The following is a 22,934-nucleotide window of genomic DNA, read 5'->3' on the forward strand; positions in this document are numbered from 1 at the left end:
TCACCACTGGCACGCTCCTACATAATGGCACAGATCTGTTTGGATTGGTTTGTTGACTGATACTGTTTTCTCTTCCCATAAAAACTTCAGGAGACTCAACTTGCCAATAGTTTATTTTTTAAAAAATTGTGTTGCCAGCATCCAGGCTCAGGCATCAAAAGCTATGGCAACAATTCCTTGAACTCCACTCTCTGCTTTTAGCAACAGTTAGCATTTTTTAAAGATGAAATCTACTTTCCATGCAACTGGGTTTTTTTCTGCTGAGTCTCTACACCTTAAATCTGAGTGCATTTTAGATTTTCTATGAACATGTTTGTTTCAGAAAAATCTACACAAGGACAGGCTCCCAGGAAAAGTTTTAATCATGTTCTTCCTTCAGTGCATGTGATTTTTAGTGGATCATAAATAAGAGCTGGTGAGGCCAGCTGAACAGGTGATGCAGTCTGGATAGGTCTGCCCTTTCAGGAATAATCAGATTTCTCCAATTGTTCCCCAATCAAAACTACAGCATCTGTGCAATCACTCAGGATTTTGCATATCTGTATCAGTTACCCTTCCCTTATTAAGTTGTGGCTATACTTGATTTGATTTCTTTTGCTCTGGGCACTAGCAAATGTAATTTCATCTTTCTGATTCATTACTGCAGGACTTCAACCCTTTCCCTAGCATAACCTACCAACAATTAATCGTGATTTTTTTACTGTTTGTATTGTTAATTGATGGCTGCTCAGGCTGTGGGCTAATCGATGGAGTCAGAGGAATGCACTGTTCTGTCTATAACATGTCTTGTCTCAAGTTTGCTAATGAGGCCCCAAATTTAAATACGTACATCAGGGTGAGAACTTCTTAGCAACAAAATACTTAAGATCTGATTCTAGGTTTTGGGAGTATTGGACTGCAATGAATTTTCTGTTTAAATTTGATATGCAATGTTTCAGTTTAATTAGTATCTAAATGATATTACAGTGTTGTGAAGCTGATAATAACCAAAGGGGAGGAAAAGTAACATCTGTGTTTTCCCCCTAGGTATGACCACATAATTAACACCTTGGCTGAAGAAGCTGGTCTAGCATTCTCCTGCCAATCCTAACTTTGAAAGTCTGTGACTAAGCCAGATGTTTTTATTGTACTTTTACTCATTTACTTTACGTACTTGTCATTTCTCATTTGTAAATATGCTTTGAAAACCTGTTTGTTGCTTTATATTTGTGTGCTTTCTACTGTATTTTAGCTGTGTTTTATGATCCACTAGTCACAATTTCATTGGTTCTGCAGCCTGCAGAAGAAAATTCCATAAACTTTCGTCCTGAAATGTCACTAGACTGACACCTGGGTCTTCTGAAATTGTTTTCAGCATCTCTACCACACTTTAAATATTTTTCTGTTTTACTGCTTAGCCCTGGGATGTGACACCTACACTTCTAATCCCTAATGGAAAGCAGTAGGTATTGTAAAAGGAAAGGCAGTTAGTGTCCCCTTAGTGAGCCAAAGTAGGAACTGTTTAAACACAGCTGGTGTGAAGGAGTCCACTTCCTTACCACTCTGGTAAACATCTCGGGATAACTACTTAAGTGAACAGATTGAACTCATGCCAAGAGATTTTGGTAAATCAAGCAAACAGGCCCATCTGAATGGAATTTTTCCACCTCATTTGGGGCCAGTTTTCATCCTTGTTTATAGGATCATACTATTAACTAAATAGCAGCTTCCTTTACCTCCCATACCAGCCTGGGGAATGCAGCTCAACCACGAATACCTTGCAGAGTACTACAATTCATGGATTAGGTAGCTATCCTGGTATACTTACAAGTAACTATTGGGATTAACAATTCCTATGGTACATAAAATAGAATTCCCAGTCTTACATGCACTAGCTAGGAATGTTTTCTTACATTTCTATTTACTACCATGGTGATGAATATAGCTATCATGAAAACAGTAAATCTTTAAAAAATTATGACTGTATAAAGGGAAATGGCCTGATAACTGGGTACATTTGTGAGCAAATATTGGCACAGAGGGGAGTGGGGTGTGAATGTGTGGTCATTTTTTTACCTGTATGCCTGGATAGCCAGGTTGTCCAGGAAAACCAGCAAATCCTGTTTCACCCTGGAAAGGATTGCATAAATACAATTTGATTAATCTGTTAAGACATTATTAATTGAGCAAAACCCAGTAACATAGTCCTACAGTACTGTCATGTTATAACTGTGTCCACAGCTTGTTTCAGAGAATTCACTGGGTTTGTACAGGAGGTGGTGTTTCACAGACTCTCCTGTGTTGGAAAATTCACAGCATGTATTGCCAGGTTATTCAGACAGTGCTCAGCAGATTCAGCAAAGCTGGGGCACAGAATAAGCTGGAATACATACCAGCAAACCCGGATAGACTGTCTGCTTAATACAGCTGAAATTGGTTTGCTGTCTGCTGTATGACTCTCTTAAACTACTGCTTGGAAAGCAGCTGCACATCAGCTCTCTTCTCTTTTTATGATTTTCTGATATACTCATCCAGCCAGTTCTCAAACTCTTTAGATAGGCAGGAGCGAAAAACAAAGTGAAAAGTACTTTTGCAGATAAAACAGTCACCTAGATCATAACTCTAGAGGCAAATATTTATACATTAATGAGATTTATGAACAGCATGATCACTACCTTAATTAGAGTTGGGCAAGATACAGATCTATACACAAACATCTGTTGTTCTTTATTCCAGTAAGACGTTGTAAGTTCATAAGTAAAATTTAGCAGACTTAGCATCACTAGAAATTCTCAAGCCAGAAACATGAACAAAACATGCATGCACCACAAATTACACAAATAATGTCACCATGAAAAACAAAGTTAACATGCTGCATAACTTTTCTATTATGCTGTATGTGTGTCCCACTGACTTCTCCTCCTCCTTAAAACTTCAGATTCCATTAGCAAATTTTGGCCAAATTTCAAAGAGTGGCAGAAATTCAAAGACACAGAGTTCATACAGCTTCTGTGGCAACAGGTAGCAGAAGACAAAAGAAGGAATGCAATCTGAGCTGTGAAGTATGTGGAAATTCCAAATCTGCACAAATCCACAGAAAACAAAATCTCACTGATCCCACTGTTTAGGGAGCTGCTTATCCTTTCTGCCTTCATACCTTCATTCCAGGAAAACCTGCAGGTCCATAAGAACCAGGATGACCCTAATAAAAGCAAGTAGACTGTAAGCTAAAACAGTAAAATCTTATTTAAAATTAAACCTATTCAGAACTGCTGACAGTTAATATTACATAGATAAATATTACTTGGGATATCTTCCAACAACTTTGCAAAGTTTTTGCAAATAGTTTCTGTGAGAAATGGACAAGAATTAGAACTACAGACCAAAGCAAGCCAGTCAGGTTTTCACTTAATTTTTTTACCATATTACATCAAGCACAGTAGTGGAATGCTGCTCCACTTCAGCACTTTTAAGCAAATCAAGTACAAGTAAAGTTGCTGTAAAAAACTGTCATCAACACGTATGGAGAACATTAAAATTACTGTGTTAGTACTGTGCTATTCCAGAGAAGCTTTGTGCTGGTCTAAATACTTACAGGATAACCCTACAGATTTACTTTCTTTCCAAGGGAAGTCTGTATGTGCTTATGTTAAAGTCTGAGACAGGGTAAGTCCCAGGGCAAGTCTCCTAAATATTCTATACAGGAAGCATGACAGGTTAGTCAAAAAAAATCCTTAAAGTCTTTTTTGAAATTGCAAATTAACTTAACTGCCTAATTATAGTGAATTTGTGATACAATTTATTGTACAACTTTCTTACCCGCAATCCAGGGAATCCAGGAAGGCCTTTTTCACCCTTTTCTCCTCTCCCAAGCATGCCCTAGAGCAGTCAAAATAGTTTTTTTTAACCAAGATGCTCAGTGAAGTGTGCCATAAATTTTAATAGTTGTGCATGTTTATTAAATGATGTGTACATTACATGAGTGGATCTTGTTTCACTTGTGAGGCTCAGTCACTGGGGTTGATTCACACAGCACCACCAGCAGTGCCTAAATTGCTCCAGCTATTTGAGAAACCTGCTCTGGCCTCTTCTCTAAGCTTCACATTATTTCAGCAGTTGAATTTGGTTTGGTTTTTTTTAAGTTCTGGGCATCATTTGAGCTGCTTCAGTTGATTTCTCTGTTCCTGCTTCTGACTAACAAGTGCATGTAGGATCATCTACATAGGCAACTAGTACTGGAGCATGCATATAAAGCCTATCTTTTTCAATGTAAATCTGATGGAAAAAGATTAGCTTTGTTCTCTTTTCCAGTGCCAACTAACAGTTGACTTTTTGTGATGGAAAATGAACTTCTGAAAAAGTGCTAGACTTGCAACTCAGAAATGTGATGTTTGTGCTTCTTATTTCTTCTCTTCTGCTACAAAGCTAAATAAGTTTTTAACATAAACTAGAGTTATTCTTTTGTCTCCAATTATCCTCTGTTTTTCTGAGATCTGGTACCTTCCTGCCTATGGATTTTCCTTGTCTGGCACCTCAATGTTTAAACTGATCATGTTGACAGAAAGAAAACAAAATGTACAACAGAGAGTAAAGAGCAACTCTTTCTCCAAACAGGGGGCTCTGCCTTCTCTACCCTTGGGGATATCCAGAGTGTCAGGTTAAAGCCTTTCTTCAGCTTTCTGTGGTTAATATACATTACGCCCCATTATGTTCAACCTTCTGTGGTAAATATACATTATGCCCCATTAAGGACACATTCACATCATCTCTGTTTCTCTTCCTGAGGAAAAATAATCTCTACTTGTATTTTCTTCACAGTTCCAATCCATTATGTCAACAGCCCAACTGGCAACAACCCTGACCTTTTGCTACCAGGCAACACTCAATAGGTATGTATAAAACAGACTCAGAAAGATTTTCCAAGGGGTTTTGAAATATTTTTGTTTTCACACTGATTTAGGTGGTGAATCAATTTCACAGAAAAACAAAAAAAAATGCTGTGCTTTAGACATAATAACCACAGAAGGACTTTGCCAGCACCATGGAAAAAAAAGTCCCATTACTTACTTTGGGTCCACGTGGCCCTCTGTATCCTGTTACCCCAGGTAATCCTTTTTGGCCCTACATACAAAAGGAAAGTTTTTGTATACATTAATATGCAGGATATGGCTATGTGCTGGTTAACTTTACTTAAGTCTTACTCTGAATTAGAAGTTTTAAATGATTTTTTTAAGCACTGGGTGTGTTTCTTTAGGTGTTCTAGACACAAAAAAAAAAAAAAAAAGCAAGAAAAACATTTATGTGCCTATCTTTATTTCTGTTAATGCTGTCAAACCAGCATAATGACTGTGGAGGGAGATACATGTATCTTTTCACTTCCAAGCATCTGCAAATCAGGGCTTTGTTCCTACAAACATGCATGACAGTAGTTCTTTTTTTAATTTGCTGCTGTTCTTGGTTTGATGCAAGTACTCACAAGCATAAATCTACACTTTTAAGCACAGCCCCAGTCTGAATGGGGTGCATGGCTGCTCTCTTGTGTTGTAGAGCAGCAAATGTCCCACTTCCTAGAAAGGTGGGGAGTTTATGGAAGTTCTTTTGGTTCTTTTCCTCTCTTTGTGCACCTGTATTGCAGCCATTTGCATGATCAAAGCCCAAGGTCCAACATGTGAAATCTACTGGTTCCCTGAGTGGAGGCTGCAGGAGCTGGCAACGCCAGCTTCACCTTCTCATTTGTGTATTTGAGGAAATCAGACTTGAGGACGCAGAGGGCTCTGTAACAATACAGGGCTCTGTAACACAGATTTTGTTTAAAAATAACATGGGTTACAAACATTCTAATGTTCTAAGCCACTCAGCTGTAGCTATGGTAGGAGTGATGTTGAAGAAGTACAGGTTGTCCAGGAAAGTTGTGGATGCCCCATTCTTGGAAATGTTCAAGGCCTGTTTGGATGAGGCTTTGAGCAACCTGGTCTAGTGGAAGGTGTCCCTGCCCATGGCAGAGGGATTGGGACTAGCTGATCTTTAAGGACTTTTCCAACCCAAACCATTCTATGATTCTGTTATAAAATCTGCAATAAAAATTGACAACAAAATCACACTCAATTTTTATATTAAAAGGAGCACCCTAGGAGGGTTAGGGTTAGTTCAAAACTGTAGATCAGGGTACAGTTGCCAGTGATATGCGAAATTTAAAGTATTAGTTAAGAGTCACAAAGATTCAATAGCACAGGAATCAAATTTGCCAAGATGCCTGAAATATGATCTGCAAATGACAAAAAGTGAAGAAAACCAAAGCAAGGGCAGTATCTCCTTTCTGCATCAGGACAGTCTTCCCTCCAGAACATGAGCTAAAGTACACGTGAGGAGTCCTCTCCTGAAAGCTTGTAGGAAAGGTGCTGAACACGGGATTCTGCTGCAGCTTGTGGTTTCTTACAGAAAGATAGGTCTTATGCCATCCTTGCAAAAAATTACATCACAGGACTGCACTTGCCAAGTTGAGCAGTGTTAAATACAATGACAAAATAACACCTTTTGTCCTTTGAACAGGTGAGCTCCAGGAGGTCCAACTAGCAGCGGTGACCCAGGTGGCCCAGGCATCCCGATGTCGCCCTGTGGAAGCCAAAACACCAGCAGAGATGTTCCATGCAGTATTTCAGAGACACTCAGCTTGTTTTCCTGTTGTACCTCAGCACTGCGTGTTTCTGAACTCACTGAAAATGTGAGTTCCTGCAGATAAAAGCTTACACTGAGATCTGTAAGCCTCCTTACCATCTGCTCAGATGAGTAAGGTTGGCAATCTAATCTCCCGTTCTCCTGAGTCATTAAAAATAATGTTACAGCTAAGGAAATAAATGAGAATGCCTGGCTCCTGCTCCGAATCTGCTGTGGAGACAGTAGTTACAGGACTGTCAAATCTCTTATGTGTACATAGAGTCTCTCATGTTCTAGACCAAAGCCTTTGAGCACAAGACTTTGTAAATGTGAAATGAAATTATTGATTTGCTATGGAAAGTTGGGTATATTAGACACTTGCACAAATTCTAAGAACTGATTGGACCAATTCATAGAAGAAATATCAAATATTCCACATTGGTTCTGTATATCCTGAGTATGCTAATATAGGTGGAGGCTGGTAAAGGAATTATTATTATGTGCTTCTCACACCCTTTCCTTGACATATGTTCTGCACTTAGCAAGAGGTGAGATTCAGGGACTGATCTGTTCCAGCCCCTGTCTCTAAGTAATCACAAATACTGTTGTGATTACCTAGGCAGTGTCTGTTCAGAATGTATGTAAGTGCTAAGTAACACTGATTGTTGCTTTTCAAAATCTTCAGAATGTGCTTGATTCCTGCATGCAGCTCACTACAGGAATCACTTCTGCTCAGAATTAATTGATTCAATAAGTTTTTCTGTTCTAACATGATTAGCAAAAAGCCACAAATGAATGGGTTTCAGGGAACCCAACAAGACTCTGTTATTCTTCTAAATCTACAGCAATAATATATTTAATATTATTTGTTTCCTTACCGGCTCCCCTTTTTGTCCATCCACTCCAATCCCTGGATTTCCCTAATTGATAAAGAATGTACACATGATCAGAAAATACTAGCATTAGAGTTTAATCAAGTAACTCTTCTGAAAAACTTGATAACAAATAAACAAAAGAACATTTCAAATAGATGTATAAATTACTATTTCACTAACAGCTTCAGAAGTTATTACTTACCTGTTCACCTGGCAAACCAGGGTAACCTGGAATACCCTTTAAAAGAGAATGAAGACAAGTTAACATGTCTGATTTAGAGACAGCTTTTGAAAATTATTTCCTCTTGCATATAAGACCTAGAGGCAGATTCTTCCCTTGGGGTGTACCTATTCCAAAGTGCAATTTACTTCACTTGGTCACTGTTTTCAGGAGAACTGACCTCTGGTTTTCCCATTCCTGTCTCCCACAGGTGGCCTTGGGAAAAGGGATTAAGGAGAGAGCACTAGGAGCATTTCTTCATGACCACAGACTGCAAGGATGAAACATGTTCACACAGACATGGGAACAGATTCCTCCACTTCCAAACTCATAAGGTAAAGCAAAACTCTATTTTATCACCTGCCCCAAAAATTATTTTAGGCTTTGATTCACATTAAGGCAAATTCTAAAATGGGCAGACAAGAATGAATGCATATCTTAAGGCAAGGCTATGTAACTGGTGATCTTACAGGCAAGCCTGGAGGGCCTGGGTATCCAGATGGGCCCATTGCACCTCTTGACCCTCTAGGTCCCTGGAACAGAGAGCAAAAGGTCTTTTTGTGAACACAGAAAGAGCTTGTCCTTCTCTACACAAACCCTCCAACACACCTTGGACTCAGCCTACTGGCCACTGGATTCCACCCACAGCCCAAACCTTACACCATGCCTGAAATCTCCCTGTGACTAGAGCAGCCCAGCACCAGCTTCTGGGTAATACTGCACAAGGCCCAGTTCTGTGCTATTAATGCACTGAGTTCACTTTGTCAGCAATTGTACTACTGTGCAGGGACTTGATACAATCCATCAGTGAACAAGAGGAACCCAGAGCCATCAAGAATGTGATTCAGCAACAACATTAAACTGTCTCCTCTTTCACATTCTTATGGCTGGAATAGGATTGAGTGCTACTTACTCTTGGGAGACCCCTCAGATACTGTAGAAGATTTCACATCTTAAATTTCAAGATAAAATATTCAGGAGTACTGGGGCAACAGGTGCTCCACACACAGCTAATGTAGGTGAGGATGATCTGTTTCTACTCCCCTTCAGCCAGCACAAACTGGCCATGGGAACAGACTATACAGACTTGATGCTTCTCAGACTTTATTCTGGAATTTTGCTATTCAAGGCAGGCAGGGAGAAACCCCAATATTTCTTACCATACTAAGGAGAAAAAATTGAAGATCTTCAAGACAAAAAGCAGTTTCAGAACCCACTGATTATACTTACAGGCATGCCAGGAGGTCCAGGATCACCTCTGTCTCCCTGTAATGACAGTCATTTAGCAAATTAATCAGTTCAAGCTTTCTTGTGGGTATTTTCTAACTTTACAGATATTAAGACCATAAACTATCTGTTAGAGTTGTATATGTGGTTTGTTTGGTTGCTTTTTAAACTTAGTTTTATTAACTAGTGAGGAGTAATGGAAAAATTACATTTACCATACACGTTTTCCTACAATAGATGATTTTTTTCACCATCAGATACTTACTGGAAGTCCTTTTCCAAAATGTGAAATGTACACTGAATTTCCTTTTTCTCCTTTTTGCCCTGGAACTCCCTTTAAAGAAAAAGAGTCTTTAAAAACGTGATCCACTTACTGGAAGGAAAGCTTAGGAGTGCACAGAGCACATATATGGAAAAAAGTGGTACCAAATTTTAGAGTGTAACAGGACTTAGGCTTGTTGAACCTTCCACTTATTTTCAAGTCATCTCATGTATGTCCCTACTAGTAATGTTTTTAAGAAATTTCAAGTACTCAGGAATGATACTGTGGTTTCAAGCTACTCCTTCTCAGCTGGTGTAGCTACATTCTGGGGAAACAAACCAGAATTCAACTCTCAAGGCAGCTATATGTACTTCAAGGATATAGGAGCTTATTTCACATTCAGGCTTAATCTGTTACGGCAGTGTGTTTCACTCCCATTAACCTGAGCAAGAATGCCTGGGAATTCCCTGTGCAGCCCTGTAAAGCTGGTGCCACAGTGTGGGAGTCACTTTCAGAGCTGTTAGCTTGGAGGGGGAATGCACATGTACAGCAGGAATGCCTTTCACATACATAAGGACCCTGTGGTCCCATGTAACCGTTCTCTCCTGGAAATCCTGGGTCTCCCCGGGAGCCATTGCAGCCATCCAAACCATGCTTGCCTCTGGGTCCTTCCCCTCCTGGGAGGCCCTGAAAGACAGTTAATTACTGATTAGAAATACACCATGATTAATGGGAAATTACTTTCTAAATGAACAGAACATTTCAGAAACAAATCTCAGATATGAATGAGATGACCTCTCATGGGGGGCTGGTTTCATACTCTTTTGCATTAGAAATATCTTCTGTTCTGAATAGATTTTGTTTGTGGTATAGAACAAATGAGCTAAGTCTTTTGTTTACTTGGGATTTTTGATGCATGGCAAATATAACAGGGACACCATTGGCTAAGAGGACCAGGCTGTGTCCTCACTTGAGTGAAAAAGTAATGTTCTATCTTCTCAGAGAATACAAACTCTAGCTCTCTAGCTGTAGTCTTTCTTGTGGCTCTAAAGCCTGAAAAAACACCCCCACACACAAAAAAAAGGTCATCTCAAGCAGCCTCACGTTTTTTAATTGTTAGGATAAAACAAGTAAAAACAGGACACAGCTTGACTCAATAACACAGCAATTACAGAGACTGTGATTTTTCTAACCTAGCAATAACTAACCAGTGTCCAGATAAGGATTAGTTCTATTAAAAATTAGGAACTGGGCAATGAAGCAATGATATTTTTCTTGGAACGATCTTCCTGTTGGAGGAAAAAACGCTATTTTTCCCAGAATTTCGTAAGGACAAAACATTAATTTTGACCCAAAATTATTTTTGGGGGGGAATCTGAAAAATTGTCAAGAAAGTATCCTCCTGGTCCTTTCCCTGGAATACTTTTGTCAATTCTACTTTCTTCCTCTCTGTAAGTGCTTCAGTCTAATTTGTGGACATTGTTTTTAAATTAACATTTTTCAAAGTGACTATACATTTCTTGGGAACTACTCCCTTTTTTTTGTGCCAGATTTTGGGGTTGTGACCTCTACATTATAAAGGCATTTTGGAAACAGTCCCACTGTCCAATGTGGACAGCTGACAAGCAGATGCTACAACACCCACTCAGCTTTGGTTTTGTTTTCACTTTCAAAATTCAACATCTTAACTTTGTTTGATCCATATGAAACTGGTAACATCACAGGAATTCTGTTCTAGTAGAGTATTTTGAAAAATGCAGATATTATTTCACCAATTTTCACACCGAAGAAGACATTCATAAAAATACATTATCACATGCTTATAAAGACACATTTAGGACCCACTTTGCTTATTCAGTCCCTATTCAGGTTAAAATTACTGGACTCGGTGGTTGAGGTTCTTCCTGCAAAAGGACTGCAAGCAAAGATCAGAATGTTTGAAGAAAAACCAGTGTATCCTTTGAGATATTTTCAGAGATGTTAAGAATGAACCAAGCAGACTACGGTCTGCTATAGAGCCTGAGAGGAGAAATACACTGCTTTTAAGCCTAGCTCTGGCACTTGCTCCATGGCCATGGGTAGTCTCTGCCTTCAGTGCCCCACTCCTGCATGAAAATTCTTTACTTACCTCACTGGTGTTTGGTGGTGTTTGTTATCAAAAGGAAACACAGTTGAAGTTAACCTAGTTATTTTACATTTTTTCAAAACATGTAACTTTCTGAGAGAAATTATATCAATAAGTGTAAAGCCAAAAAATTTAGTGAGTCTATTCTTCTGTTAGAGGACTTGCGGTGAATTTATAAGACCTGTAATTTTTATAAAGAAACATTTGTTTAATACGTACAGGAACACCATCTAAACCAGGAAATCCTGGGACTCCAGTTGGGCCCTAAAAACAGGTGATATGAAAAAAAAAGAAAGTTGATGAGGTCATTAACTCTTCAAAAGAATGAAAAACAAGAATATGTGGTATATTAGCTATATATATGTATAGCAAGAAACAAAAACCATTTTTGTTTGAAATATGAATCAAAGGCAATAATTCTCAGAAATTAAGTGTCTGAAAAAACTTCTATAGGCCTAGCAGAGGGCTAGTGCCAACAGTTACCCATGTAACAGGTGGTACAGTACAGGACAGATGTCTAATACTCAATAGTCATTCATCCTCCAAAGATTAGAAAATGACAGAGAACAGGAAGTTGCTTATAACTTATAAAATATTTACATAATTTCACAATCATGCTCCTGTTTTGATACCAGCAATACAATTTTTGTTTACAGCATTTCTATCTCAGGTGTGTGAGATACTGACATTAGTGATTTCACTCTGAGATTGGTCAAATTAGACTATTAAACTAATATGGAGTACCAAGAGCCAGGGATTGTACAGATATGAAAGATTTGAATCTGAACTGCTATTTATATTCTTTAATTGGTAATAAAATTCTGTTTAGTGTAGCACTTTTAAAAGCACCATACTGCTCCTTCTAGTTCCATATTTCTACACCTTCTCTGAGGTTAAGGACAATGACATGGTATGTGACAATCAGAGTCTGTCTGTTCACCATATTTTGTGTCTCCTGACAATTCTATTTTTGCAATCCACAGAACAAAAAATCTCTCGAAATATTTTTTTCAAGAATCAATTTTCTGTAATTAACTTCAGTGAGAATTTTGTGTGAGCAAGTGTATAGTTTGGCAAATGCTTATTGGTCACTCAGGTTCTGTTTTATTTATCAACATTTAAATGACATACTGTATACAGCTAAAAGAGCTGTCTGTGGTGTTTCCTACCTTATCACCTTTTTCTCCAGCTGGCCCAGGCTTCCCATTCTCACCTCTCTGTCCTTTCTCCCCTGGCAGACCAGCTGGTCCTGTAGATCCCAAGGACCCAATTGGACCTTGAGCTCCCAGCTCACCAGGCTGACCCTGAAGAGAGTCCAAAGAAGTGAATGACTACTGCTGTAACCCCCACAGCAATTCAGAGATGACTCTGTGGAGAAAACAAGGCTTACAATGCATAATATTCATGATTCAAAACAGCTGCTGGGCAGCCTGCAAAACTGCCCCATGCATTAGGTGCTGTAGGAACACAACTTTCAAGTTTAACAACTTGCTCAAGGTGATAATTTCTTTCCACCTTCATCAAGTCTCCAAGACAACCTCTCTGAGATGCTTGGGATAACCTGTAAGTCTTCCTGGCTCCACCAATTTGAGTATCACCTTTTGCAAGCCTAGGACTCCAATGAGCATTGTGTTTTCCCACCAGAAAAATGAGGACTCATTTTAGACAAAGGGACTTTGTACACAATTAGAATCAAGCGAGTTCCCTCTTTCAAGTCATGATATGTCAATTATCTTAAGTTTTTCTAGCTCACATTTTTCATAATCACTCTCATATCTTAGTGCTCATTTAAAACTTGTGAAGTTTCCTGGAGAAAAAAGTAATAGTTATTAGCTAACATATTTACAGAATGTAGCCATTTTAATAGATTGTGTTAGAATGGGTTGGGAGGTTGAAGAATGTAATTTATCTATAAATGGCTCTAAATTGAGTATTTGTACCATCGTTACCATACAATCTCCATAGATTTCTATTAACGTTTCCAAGGTAATATACATTCTATTGAAGCAAAATTACTTCCCATGCCAACTGGACTTTCAGGTCTATAACACTGGTGTGGAGTTGTTTCAGATGTGATGCAATTTTTGTTCTGTGCAGCTCAACAACCATGCAATCATAGATTCAAAGTGCTGAATAAAGTAAGCGTTCTAATCAGGCTTCACATGTGAACCCTACAGAAATTTATGTATTTTCAGGTCTTTATTTCTCTTACATATCTTTTTCATTTTATATCATTATCCTTGTTCACCTAGAACTTGTTCTGTTTCCAAACTGAACACTGTTTTGTTTTCTTTCCAGATTTTATCCATTAATTATAATAAATTATAACTATAATTCATTATGTTAGTTACACAATATGTATAATCAATCAATTTATTATAGTATAGAATTAATTATTATAATTATAACCCAGTATTTTAAAAGAGAGCAAAATCCAACTCCATACATTCCTGAGAAAACCATATGCCTTAGGACCACTTGAGGGCAGTAAAAGATATTTTCGTATTCACAAAAAGAACAGACTATATCTTTATTTTTATGAATGGATTGAAGGAAGAAAAAAAAGATGGAAATGCAAGAAGATTGCAAGAAGATATGTAGCTTCAGGAAGCAAAATAACTGAATGCTTGCTTCTCAGTGTAAACACTTCAGCAGGCTGAATCTGTCTGGACAAAATCTTGTGAATTACAAGTCTCAAGCAGGGACTTCAGCTTCCTTTACTTTTTATTTATTTTCTAATTGTCTTTTTAAAATCAGTATGATTTGACAGTTGGGCAAGCAGTGAAAAATGTATATATGCATCCTTCAGTCAAACCAGCAAAGCAACAGAGAAGGTAATTCACTGCATGTTTGGACAATAACATTCTACAGGTTCACGCCGCAGTGGAAGTAGGGCTGGATGACCACTGGCCCTTAAGCTATGAACAGGAACTCAGTCCAGAGGCTGGGGAAAGAAGTCCTACACTTAGAAATAAGGACCACCTGAAAAAAGAATCCTCATATGAGTCACATTCCATTTATCTTTACTCACTCCTCTCACTTCAGCTTGATCATGTTTCCAGAGAAGTCACTGGCAAAAATTCCAGGGCAGAATCAGCATGTTGTCTTCTCTAACAGCTACAATTTTTGTGAGACAGAATTTCAGCAGTGTAAAATATTATGCAAATTAAGGGCTACTGGTATTAAAAGCTGATGATTTTGGTTCCTTGTTAACAGTGAATGGACAGTCAGGATTCTGGGTGTTGAGTGTTTGCTTGCATGAACAGTTGCAACCTGTCCACTGGCAGTGCCTTCCTCATTGTATGTTAGAATGAATTTAGTAATTGAAGTACTTCTAAGGTAGCTATTATGCCCTTTAAATACTTGATTGAAAAAATAATTGGACAACCATTTTAATTAAAGTGTCATTTTGAGTACAACTGAAATGAATCAGACTAATAATGTGATAAAATACAACTGTTTGATCCATTAACTTTATAGGAAGTGTTATGGCTTTTTAGTTCTCTGAACTACCTATTACCTTGCAAAATGCATCATTCATCAATGGGAAAATAAAAGCATAAGATGTTTTGCACTAATTTTTAAATGACTTTGTCTTTTAATGCATTTTGTTGACAACAGGTCTCTGCACCAACTTCAGTATTTTTAATTAATAGCGTATATGCTCTGCATTCAGGAGTTGAAAGAGAAGACTTTCAAAACATACTATATCCTTTGGACAGTTAAGAAACGTGATTTTTATTGCACTCAGAAAAAAAGCTGAGACACCATAGGTATTCTATGGTAGTTATCATAATTAACAAATAAACACTTGCAGGACATGTCCTTTAGGTTGATAAAATGTCTTCATTTGCTGCTACCCTGTGAATTTAATTGACTCCACAGTCTTCAGCAGAAGGTAGTGAAGTCATAGAACAGAGTCACTGAATTCAGAATTCACAATGGGTTTGGCAGCTGATACAACTCTAACATGCCATGTGAAGCTGATGGATTCTCTCTCTTTCTTTCAGCTCAAAGACTGATAATGACTGGAGCTTTGTTAAGACCAAACTGATACCATGCCATAACATCTATTATCACATCTATTATTTGTGCCCATCCAATGTGACTACCACAGCATTACAGTCTCAGGACAGCTGTAAAAATAAAGAGGATGAAGGTAGTCATGCTCATGTGGAAATGACAAATTAGCTCAGATAAAATGAACAGAATATTATGCCTGCTCTGCCATCTGATGCCAATAAATAATTCCAGGTTTTCAGTGCCTTGTTAATTGTCTAGGTCAGGAGCTACCATGCCAAGACTACGGTCTGTTATTTTAGCATATCCTGGGCTTGACCTGCAGTAAGAAATTGACTTTAAGCAAAACAAGGCTATATTGTTTTTTAATTAACTGTGCTTACTAAGACTGCAAATACTTCAGAATCATGCAATGAAATATTTAATACTGTTTAGAAAAGGCAATAGCCAAGGTTATCTGGAATTAATTTTTTTTGATGCATGAGACTGAAGAGCACCTGATTTTGAGAGTGCCTTGAGCATTTAACTGTTTCAAGCACAGTGTTTTAAAGGAGTCTTAATTGGAAAAAAAACCCAACTTCATGCTACTCAAGTGAATTTTCTTGCTTCTTATTATCAATAAAGTCAAAAGAAGCCCAGTTATCACTTTCAATGAGGACAGTACCCTATGTCACAGGCTATGGAGAGATGCCAGTGATTTGTGAAATGCACTTACCTTCTGTTCATAAGAACAAAAGTTAAAATGCCCAGCATTTTCACACAGATTGTAGGCAAATAATACAGCAACCCTTTCCACTGTGCACTGGACTCTGGCTTGTAACCAGTCTTTCTCATTTCACCACGAGCAGACAGAGCAAGAAGAAAGTAAAGCAGTCTGTGGGCAAGAGAGGAGTGCTCACAAAGGCATTTGGAGAGATGTTTTATTTTGTAATTTGGCTAGTGAGGTGGGGGCATCTGCTGCTGCTCTAAGCTCCACCCATGTCCTCTCCTCTTTTGGAGGAGCTGGTCAACTACACAGCAAAGCCTCAGCTTCCAGGGCTTGGAGAGGTGTCCATTCTAGGAAGATTCTACTAGAGCCAAACTCATTTTCACTGTAAGTCGAGGCTCAAAAAAACCCAGAACAAACCCTCTTCTAAATATAAACCTGATTAAAATAAATATGAGAAATCACACAATTTGGCATTATATACAGTCTCTTGTCTATTATGGACAAATTAGATAATTTCTTTTTCATAGATTTTTAGCCAAGAAAATACAATAATAATCATACTTAGAGCTTGACTTTTCACAGAATCATAGAATGATTTGGGATAGAAGGGATCTTAAACCTTCTTGACCTTCTGTCATGGTTAGAAACACTTTCCACTAGACCAGGTCACTCAAAATCCCATTCAACTGGCCTTGAACACTTCTGAGGATAAGGCATCCACAACTTCCCTGGGAAAGCTGTGCCAGGGCCTCACCACCCTCAAAGTAAAGAATTTCGTCCTCATATATAATCTAAACTCTCAGCCAGAAGCCACTACCCCTTGTTCTGTCACTACAGGCCCTTGTAAATAGTCTATTGTTCTTGTAAAGAACATCTGAACCATACTCTAAACTATTGGAAAATTTCGCAACTTATCATATTTGGCAACTTTATTATATTTTTCAATGATATAATATGCTACAAGAACAAAACACCTGATGCTGTAGCTTAGTGCTCAGTGATACTTCACAGAAGCACAACAAATCTCACTGAAGTGCTAAAAACATCATTCCCAATGTATACTGAGGTTTGTGTTTTAACCCTGTGAAACTATGAAAAGAAAAACTATCCAATAAGCCAGTGGGTGTCACTATTGTGTTAAACAAACTCAACAAACCATAATTTAGCACTGAAACTCTTAACTGCTAATGGCTGAAAGTAGAGACCTACAAATAGAGCATAGATATTACAGAAACAAACCACCAATAACTTATATCAGTTTAGCTAATAAAATAAAATAAAACTGAGTTTTTCTCTGTACCATTTTTCTGAAACAAGTCACTGTTGACAATTTTTGGTTGATTCAAATCTGTAAAAAAGAATGATTTTGTAGAGTTTCATCTTGTTTGATGTGGAAAATCTTGGCAATCTGCAGCAACTGAGAAAAAACCACCATTTTCAGTATGGTAGGACAGGGGAACCAAAAGTATCAAGACAAGAAAAAAAAGATGGAAAAAAAAAAAGGAGGGATAATTAACAAGATCATTCTTCTGAAAATTTGAAAAATGTCTAATATGAAAATGCTAATTTACAGGTGCTGTAGCTGGGCATCATCTATGAGGAACAATGTCAAAGAGACCTTGCAGTGATTGGTGTGATTCTCCTTACAGACTGGAGTGGTTCTGTTCCTATCCCACATTCTGGTAAGCAGCATCCATTCCCTACCAGTTCAAATCCCAACTTCTGCAGAGAACTGCCTATTTCTCTGCCCAGTTACAAAAAGAAAAGTGTGGTCTGCTCCAGATATAGAGTTAGAGGTCTCATTTCTCTGGGTCTTTTTTATAGAAAAACATAATATGGTTCTCAATGAATGGAAGTGAAATGTATAACTGGTCTCAGGAATCCTCTGATTTAAAACTTACAGCTAATGTACTGGGAAAAATGATCAGCAAGTAGGAGGCAAATAATGGGAGAAATCTGTATTTCCTGAGATGCCAGTGTACATACATCTCTGATAGTGGATTTGAGACCAAGCAGAATGATTTTACGTATTTATTTCATGAGTGTGCAACTTGAAAATTCAAATACAGAAACTGGCTATTCCACATGAATGACAGACTGCCACTGCATACTGACATGCAAAAAAAAAAGTGTTTTAAAGCCTCTTATTTCCCCAAACAGACAGAATTTGCATAATTTTCAGAGTTAGTGCATTTTAAATATGTTTACACTGTGCTGTAAATTGAACTCAGATAACCCATGGAACCTACTAAGGAAATTTGGCAGCTCACAAGATCTGCTAGAGAGAGAGATGTTCCAAGAGAAGCAGTGCCAGAGTACTGACTGACAGGTAACTTTGCTCAATCCTACCCCAGGGCAGTGCATTCTTGCCCTGCACTGACTGATACCAGCTGATACTTCCTAACTTACCTGTGACACCCAAGTGACTCAGCATCTCCTCTGAATGCTGACTCCTTACATCTGAAGTGTCAGAAAGTGTAAAACCCTCCTCTTAGATTTCTGTTTGCTGCATTCTCCCCTACACTAGGATAAAAATAAGCCTCTTGCTTCATCCGCAAAAGAACGAACATTGGTCCTGCTGAGTTATACTTATTGTTCACTTTGATCCAGGCATTTCACATGACCCCATAGAAGCCAGATCAGGTTGAGTCATGAATAGATGCTTGCTTCCAAAATCTACTTAACTAAAAACAAAGCCAATGGAATTCAATAGGATCAAACTCCGGGGTCAGCACAGGACAGGTTTACAATTGGTCAGTGCTAACTGCAAACATTTTTTTTAACTATCTAAGTTCTATTAGAGCAACCAGCATTTTTGGAAGCTGGTAAGACAACACTGGAGGAGTTTTCTAGGAAACAACTGTCCGATGTAGAAAAAGAGGATGAAATGGTGGAAAGGTTTTACTATGTCTTTTATGAAAATTGAAATCAGAGATTTTATGGCCAGCCAAAAAGGAAGAAGGGGAAAAAAAAGTCTAAGAAGTCAGCTAGAACACTTACAACCATATATACTTTCACTAATGATGTTTTGCCTCATTTATCTGTTCTACAGTTCTCAAATGTCCAGGTATTATAGCACACAGTACGGGCAAAGAGATTTAGCAGCACATTTTAATGGTGCCCTGTTACGTGCAGTCGTGGGTTGGAGACAGATTCACAACTCGAGTCCAATGATCGTGAGACAAACAGCCAAGAGTTTATTATGGTAGTTCTTTTATAGGTTTGAATTTCCTGGGTTTAGACAGCTGATTGATTTGGGTCTTAACACCTCCCAACTCCCTGTGCAGTGATATGTCTGCACTCTAGATTGAACATGGTTGGGTGAGGTTCCTGTTTGAGTTCAAACCTGTCCTATCATTGTTCACCCAGGGACTTGTTCTATTTCTCTTCTAGAATGAACTAGGCAGCCAAACTGGGTTTATGTTATGGCCAGATTTATCTTGATCAGCTACACACCAGCTGTACTGTGACCGTGTCCCATAGAAGAAAGAGTCTTTTTGAGTTGTGACCAAAAAGACTCTTTATCTTGTGTAAGATCAAAAGATAAACAGTATCATGTAAGATGAATTCCAAAAAGACTGTAATCCCAAGTGAACAGAAGTCAAAATTTCATTGTGATATAATTGTAACGATATACTACTAGCAGTAGTGACTAAAATGTTTTTTCAGACAGTGACTTCTTGCTAATGAATAAGAGAGCACATGTATTTATTGCACAGAGTTATATATGGTTAAGAGAATTAAAAATAACAGGTACACAAGCTCTTCTAAAACCTGGTAGAGCAACTGATGCATAGTTATAATGGTGTTATTTAAATATTAAATGAAAGTTCAGCTTTTTGATTCTACTTTTCTTTCAACTTGCCCAGGATCAATACATTCAAGTATGGCCATGGCAGTTTCATCTTTTTATTGTCATGGTCAGCCTTTTTCTAGCTAAGCCTTATCATTATCTTGTGCACTTATAACAAAGAAGGTTTTTGATGCTGAAATTTAAAATATTTTCAAATGAGCAAATAGATGGCACCATCTTAATACCAAAAGTTCTGAATATTTAGGCTTGTGTACCATACAATGCCAGAGGCTTTTAATAACCATTTATTTCTTGTAACTTCAAGATAGGATTGAGGAAGATGCAAAACTCTGAGGAACCAGCCTCAGAGCAGGATTCAGACAGAAAAGCAGATAAAGAAGATGTTTTGCATTCTAGAAAGCTAACAATGAGATAAACCAATCTTTTATTTTGTAATGGGTAGTCTCCACAAAAGCTTGGAGAGAAAACTTAGTGTGTCAGAGTGTAAAAGCAGAACACAGCAAAGTTAAAAAACCAAAAGAATTGTACTATGAAAGAAAAGATTAAATAATCCTACAGAAAATTATTCATCACTATACATTAGTATAGAAAATATGTGCAGTAATCTATGTGAAGTAGTGTTTAGTTAAGCCATGTCTCATGTAGGGTCAGAAGAGTATTTTTGTTTCTAGTATATTGATTAACATAAATGACAACATGAAATATAAATTCATCTAACATTAGAGATACTTCATCCATTATCCATCAGGGTACATGTACATCCTTAATTCAGAGCTTTTTCAGAAAATGGTACAATTCTCAGACTTAAAATTGCATAGCAACATTCAATTAATTTTGAAATGCTTATTACACTTCTATTTGGCACTTAAGTCCAGTTCCTTGGAATTATTTAGAAAACTAACTTCAAATGGATGAATCATAGTACAGTTTACCTGTGATGAGGAGAGCCTAGGAAAGAGCCAGAACAACTGCAGGAGGTATTTATTATTGACTGATTATGGGCATGTAATTCAGAACTTCCAGGCTACTGAGTGAGAACCCAAATCAGGGCAATTTCCCCTAGTTTGAAAGTCAGTTGTTTTCAAATGGTGCCTCAGATCAGGTCTGTTCAGTAGCACTGAGAGACACTGCAGTGGTACCAGTCAAAATACTTTTCCTGGGATGCCCTTTTGTTAGCACAGTGTTACAGAGATATACACATCCTAGGGCTCTATTATGAAAATCCTACAGCATGGGGGACTTTCACATAGACATAATCCTGGAGGATTAGGATAGGATCCAAGGACACCAGGGCAGTCATAATGACACAGCAAAGCATGCAGCTAACTGCAGAAGCACAGGAAGAAAAAGGTGTGTGTTGCTTTTCTGGCAACTCAGGTTGTACAAAAAGAGATGGGGCATGTGGCTCTTCCAAAATTCATCCACCATATTCAACAATCCTAAACCTAAATTTCACCATAAGTACTTTGGTAGAAAACAATTTTCATCACTGACTATTTTTCAGTTGATCCCTAATCAGGAATACATATGCATATATATATGTGTATTTTGTCTATATAAAAGGTTTTTTTCTCACACAATGTTTAAATTATTGGGTATCTCTGTATAGAGATGTATTCTGAGAAAGAATAGCCAAGATAAACTAGTCATCACTGGTCATATTTCAATTAGCAATTAGCAACATGCACAATTACTAATCTTAGCATGTAATGTGAAAATGCCTCAGAGTTGTTTTATAATTATTCGTAAAACAAAGAGAATTCTTAAAGTTAGTGTCTTGAGTAAGATAAAAAGTCTGCAAACATTTTTAGTCACGCAATCCAAATAAGAAATACTTTCTCATAAAACTAGAGAATGGCATAGACATTTTCTTTCAACCAGTCTCTCAGTAGAAAACAAGCATAGATTTCTACACTTTACATGTATTAGGAATTACATCTGTCTAATTCCTAGACTGATTTCAAAGAATCCTTAATAGAAGAAAGGTACCATGATTAGTACAGATCCAATTAGAAACAAAATTCTTAACAAACAAACTTAGGTTTCTTCAGTGACAGCTTTACCTGATACCAGTGACAGAATTATGCTAATTTATCAGATGCTCTCTGAATATTCATTTATTGATTTATCAACCTTGTTGATTTTCAGGAACAGCAATGTGCACAAATGAACAGTATTTACAACAGTAATTATCATTCTTTCTAATCACAACTTACCCTTGATCCTTTTTCTGGAAAGCACCGACAAACTGAACAATCCTGTCCCCCACATGGATCAATATATGCATATCCTCCCTAAAAATTGGAAGGTTAGGGATTTAACAATGCACAACAGACAACAATTACATCAAATACTGTCAGCTGGACATGGTAGCTAATTAGATGATTTTCAAGGCAAAAGATCAACACAAACATGCTGGCAAGTTACAAGCAATAAGTAAAAGCTTATTACTTGTTGCTGTAGAAGGTGGAAGACCTTAATTACAAGTCATGTTACATAACACTCAATATTACAGCCAAATATAACCTAGGAAACCAGCTGCACTTGAAATAAATTTTAAGAGAAAAAATTAAAATTTGTAATCCATCACATTATTTTAGAAGATTGTTTGACTACAATAAAATTATAAAAAGCAAAACAAGGTGAAGGAGCAAGAAGTTCACTCAGAGATAAAACCTTGAATTTAATTCTTGTCTATTAAATGAAACTAAGTATATGCATGGTGTAATTATGCATTGCCTAGTAATAAATCACTAATCTCTTGTAAAAATTTCTGTTATTGTACTTTTAATAGCAAAGAAGTGACTGATCTTTTCATCAAATTGTAATGAGAAAAAAAAAATAATATTCAAGGGGAAATAAAAACCAAAATGTAAATTCATTAGATCCTCTGTGTGGTAAATAAACACGATTTCACTGGTTTTTTCTATTTCTCCAAATGGAGTAATAAACACATATCATATGCACTTTTAAACTAAGTTGGAATGTCCACTAAATAAAATATTTTTTCAGTAAAATATTGTAAATTATCAAAGATATTTTTAAAGAA

The 22,934-nt window shown here is 37.4% G+C and overlaps 1 protein-coding gene across 1 annotated transcript in view; it reads right to left on the reverse strand.

The window, feature by feature from the left end:
* COL4A4 (collagen type IV alpha 4 chain) overlaps positions 1-22,934 on the reverse strand; it is a 62,841-nt gene that overhangs the window by 34,061 nt on the left and 5,846 nt on the right. Inside the window, exons 4-17 of the mRNA XM_063408636.1 lie at positions 22,102-22,179; positions 12,512-12,646; positions 11,562-11,606; positions 9,788-9,904; positions 9,221-9,289; positions 8,959-8,994; positions 8,199-8,261; positions 7,711-7,746; positions 7,512-7,553; positions 6,511-6,591; positions 5,047-5,100; positions 3,799-3,858; positions 3,137-3,181; positions 2,056-2,109 (exon numbers count right to left, since the gene is read on the reverse strand). Coding sequence (XP_063264706.1) covers positions 2,056-2,109; positions 3,137-3,181; positions 3,799-3,858; positions 5,047-5,100; positions 6,511-6,591; positions 7,512-7,553; positions 7,711-7,746; positions 8,199-8,261; positions 8,959-8,994; positions 9,221-9,289; positions 9,788-9,904; positions 11,562-11,606; positions 12,512-12,646; positions 22,102-22,179 — 915 coding nt within the window. The remainder of the gene's footprint in view (positions 1-2,055; positions 2,110-3,136; positions 3,182-3,798; positions 3,859-5,046; positions 5,101-6,510; positions 6,592-7,511; positions 7,554-7,710; positions 7,747-8,198; positions 8,262-8,958; positions 8,995-9,220; positions 9,290-9,787; positions 9,905-11,561; positions 11,607-12,511; positions 12,647-22,101; positions 22,180-22,934) is intronic.

The sequence above is a fragment of the Prinia subflava genome, chromosome 11, assembly GCF_021018805.1.
Source record: "Prinia subflava isolate CZ2003 ecotype Zambia chromosome 11, Cam_Psub_1.2, whole genome shotgun sequence".
Taxonomy (NCBI): domain Eukaryota; kingdom Metazoa; phylum Chordata; class Aves; order Passeriformes; family Cisticolidae; genus Prinia; species Prinia subflava.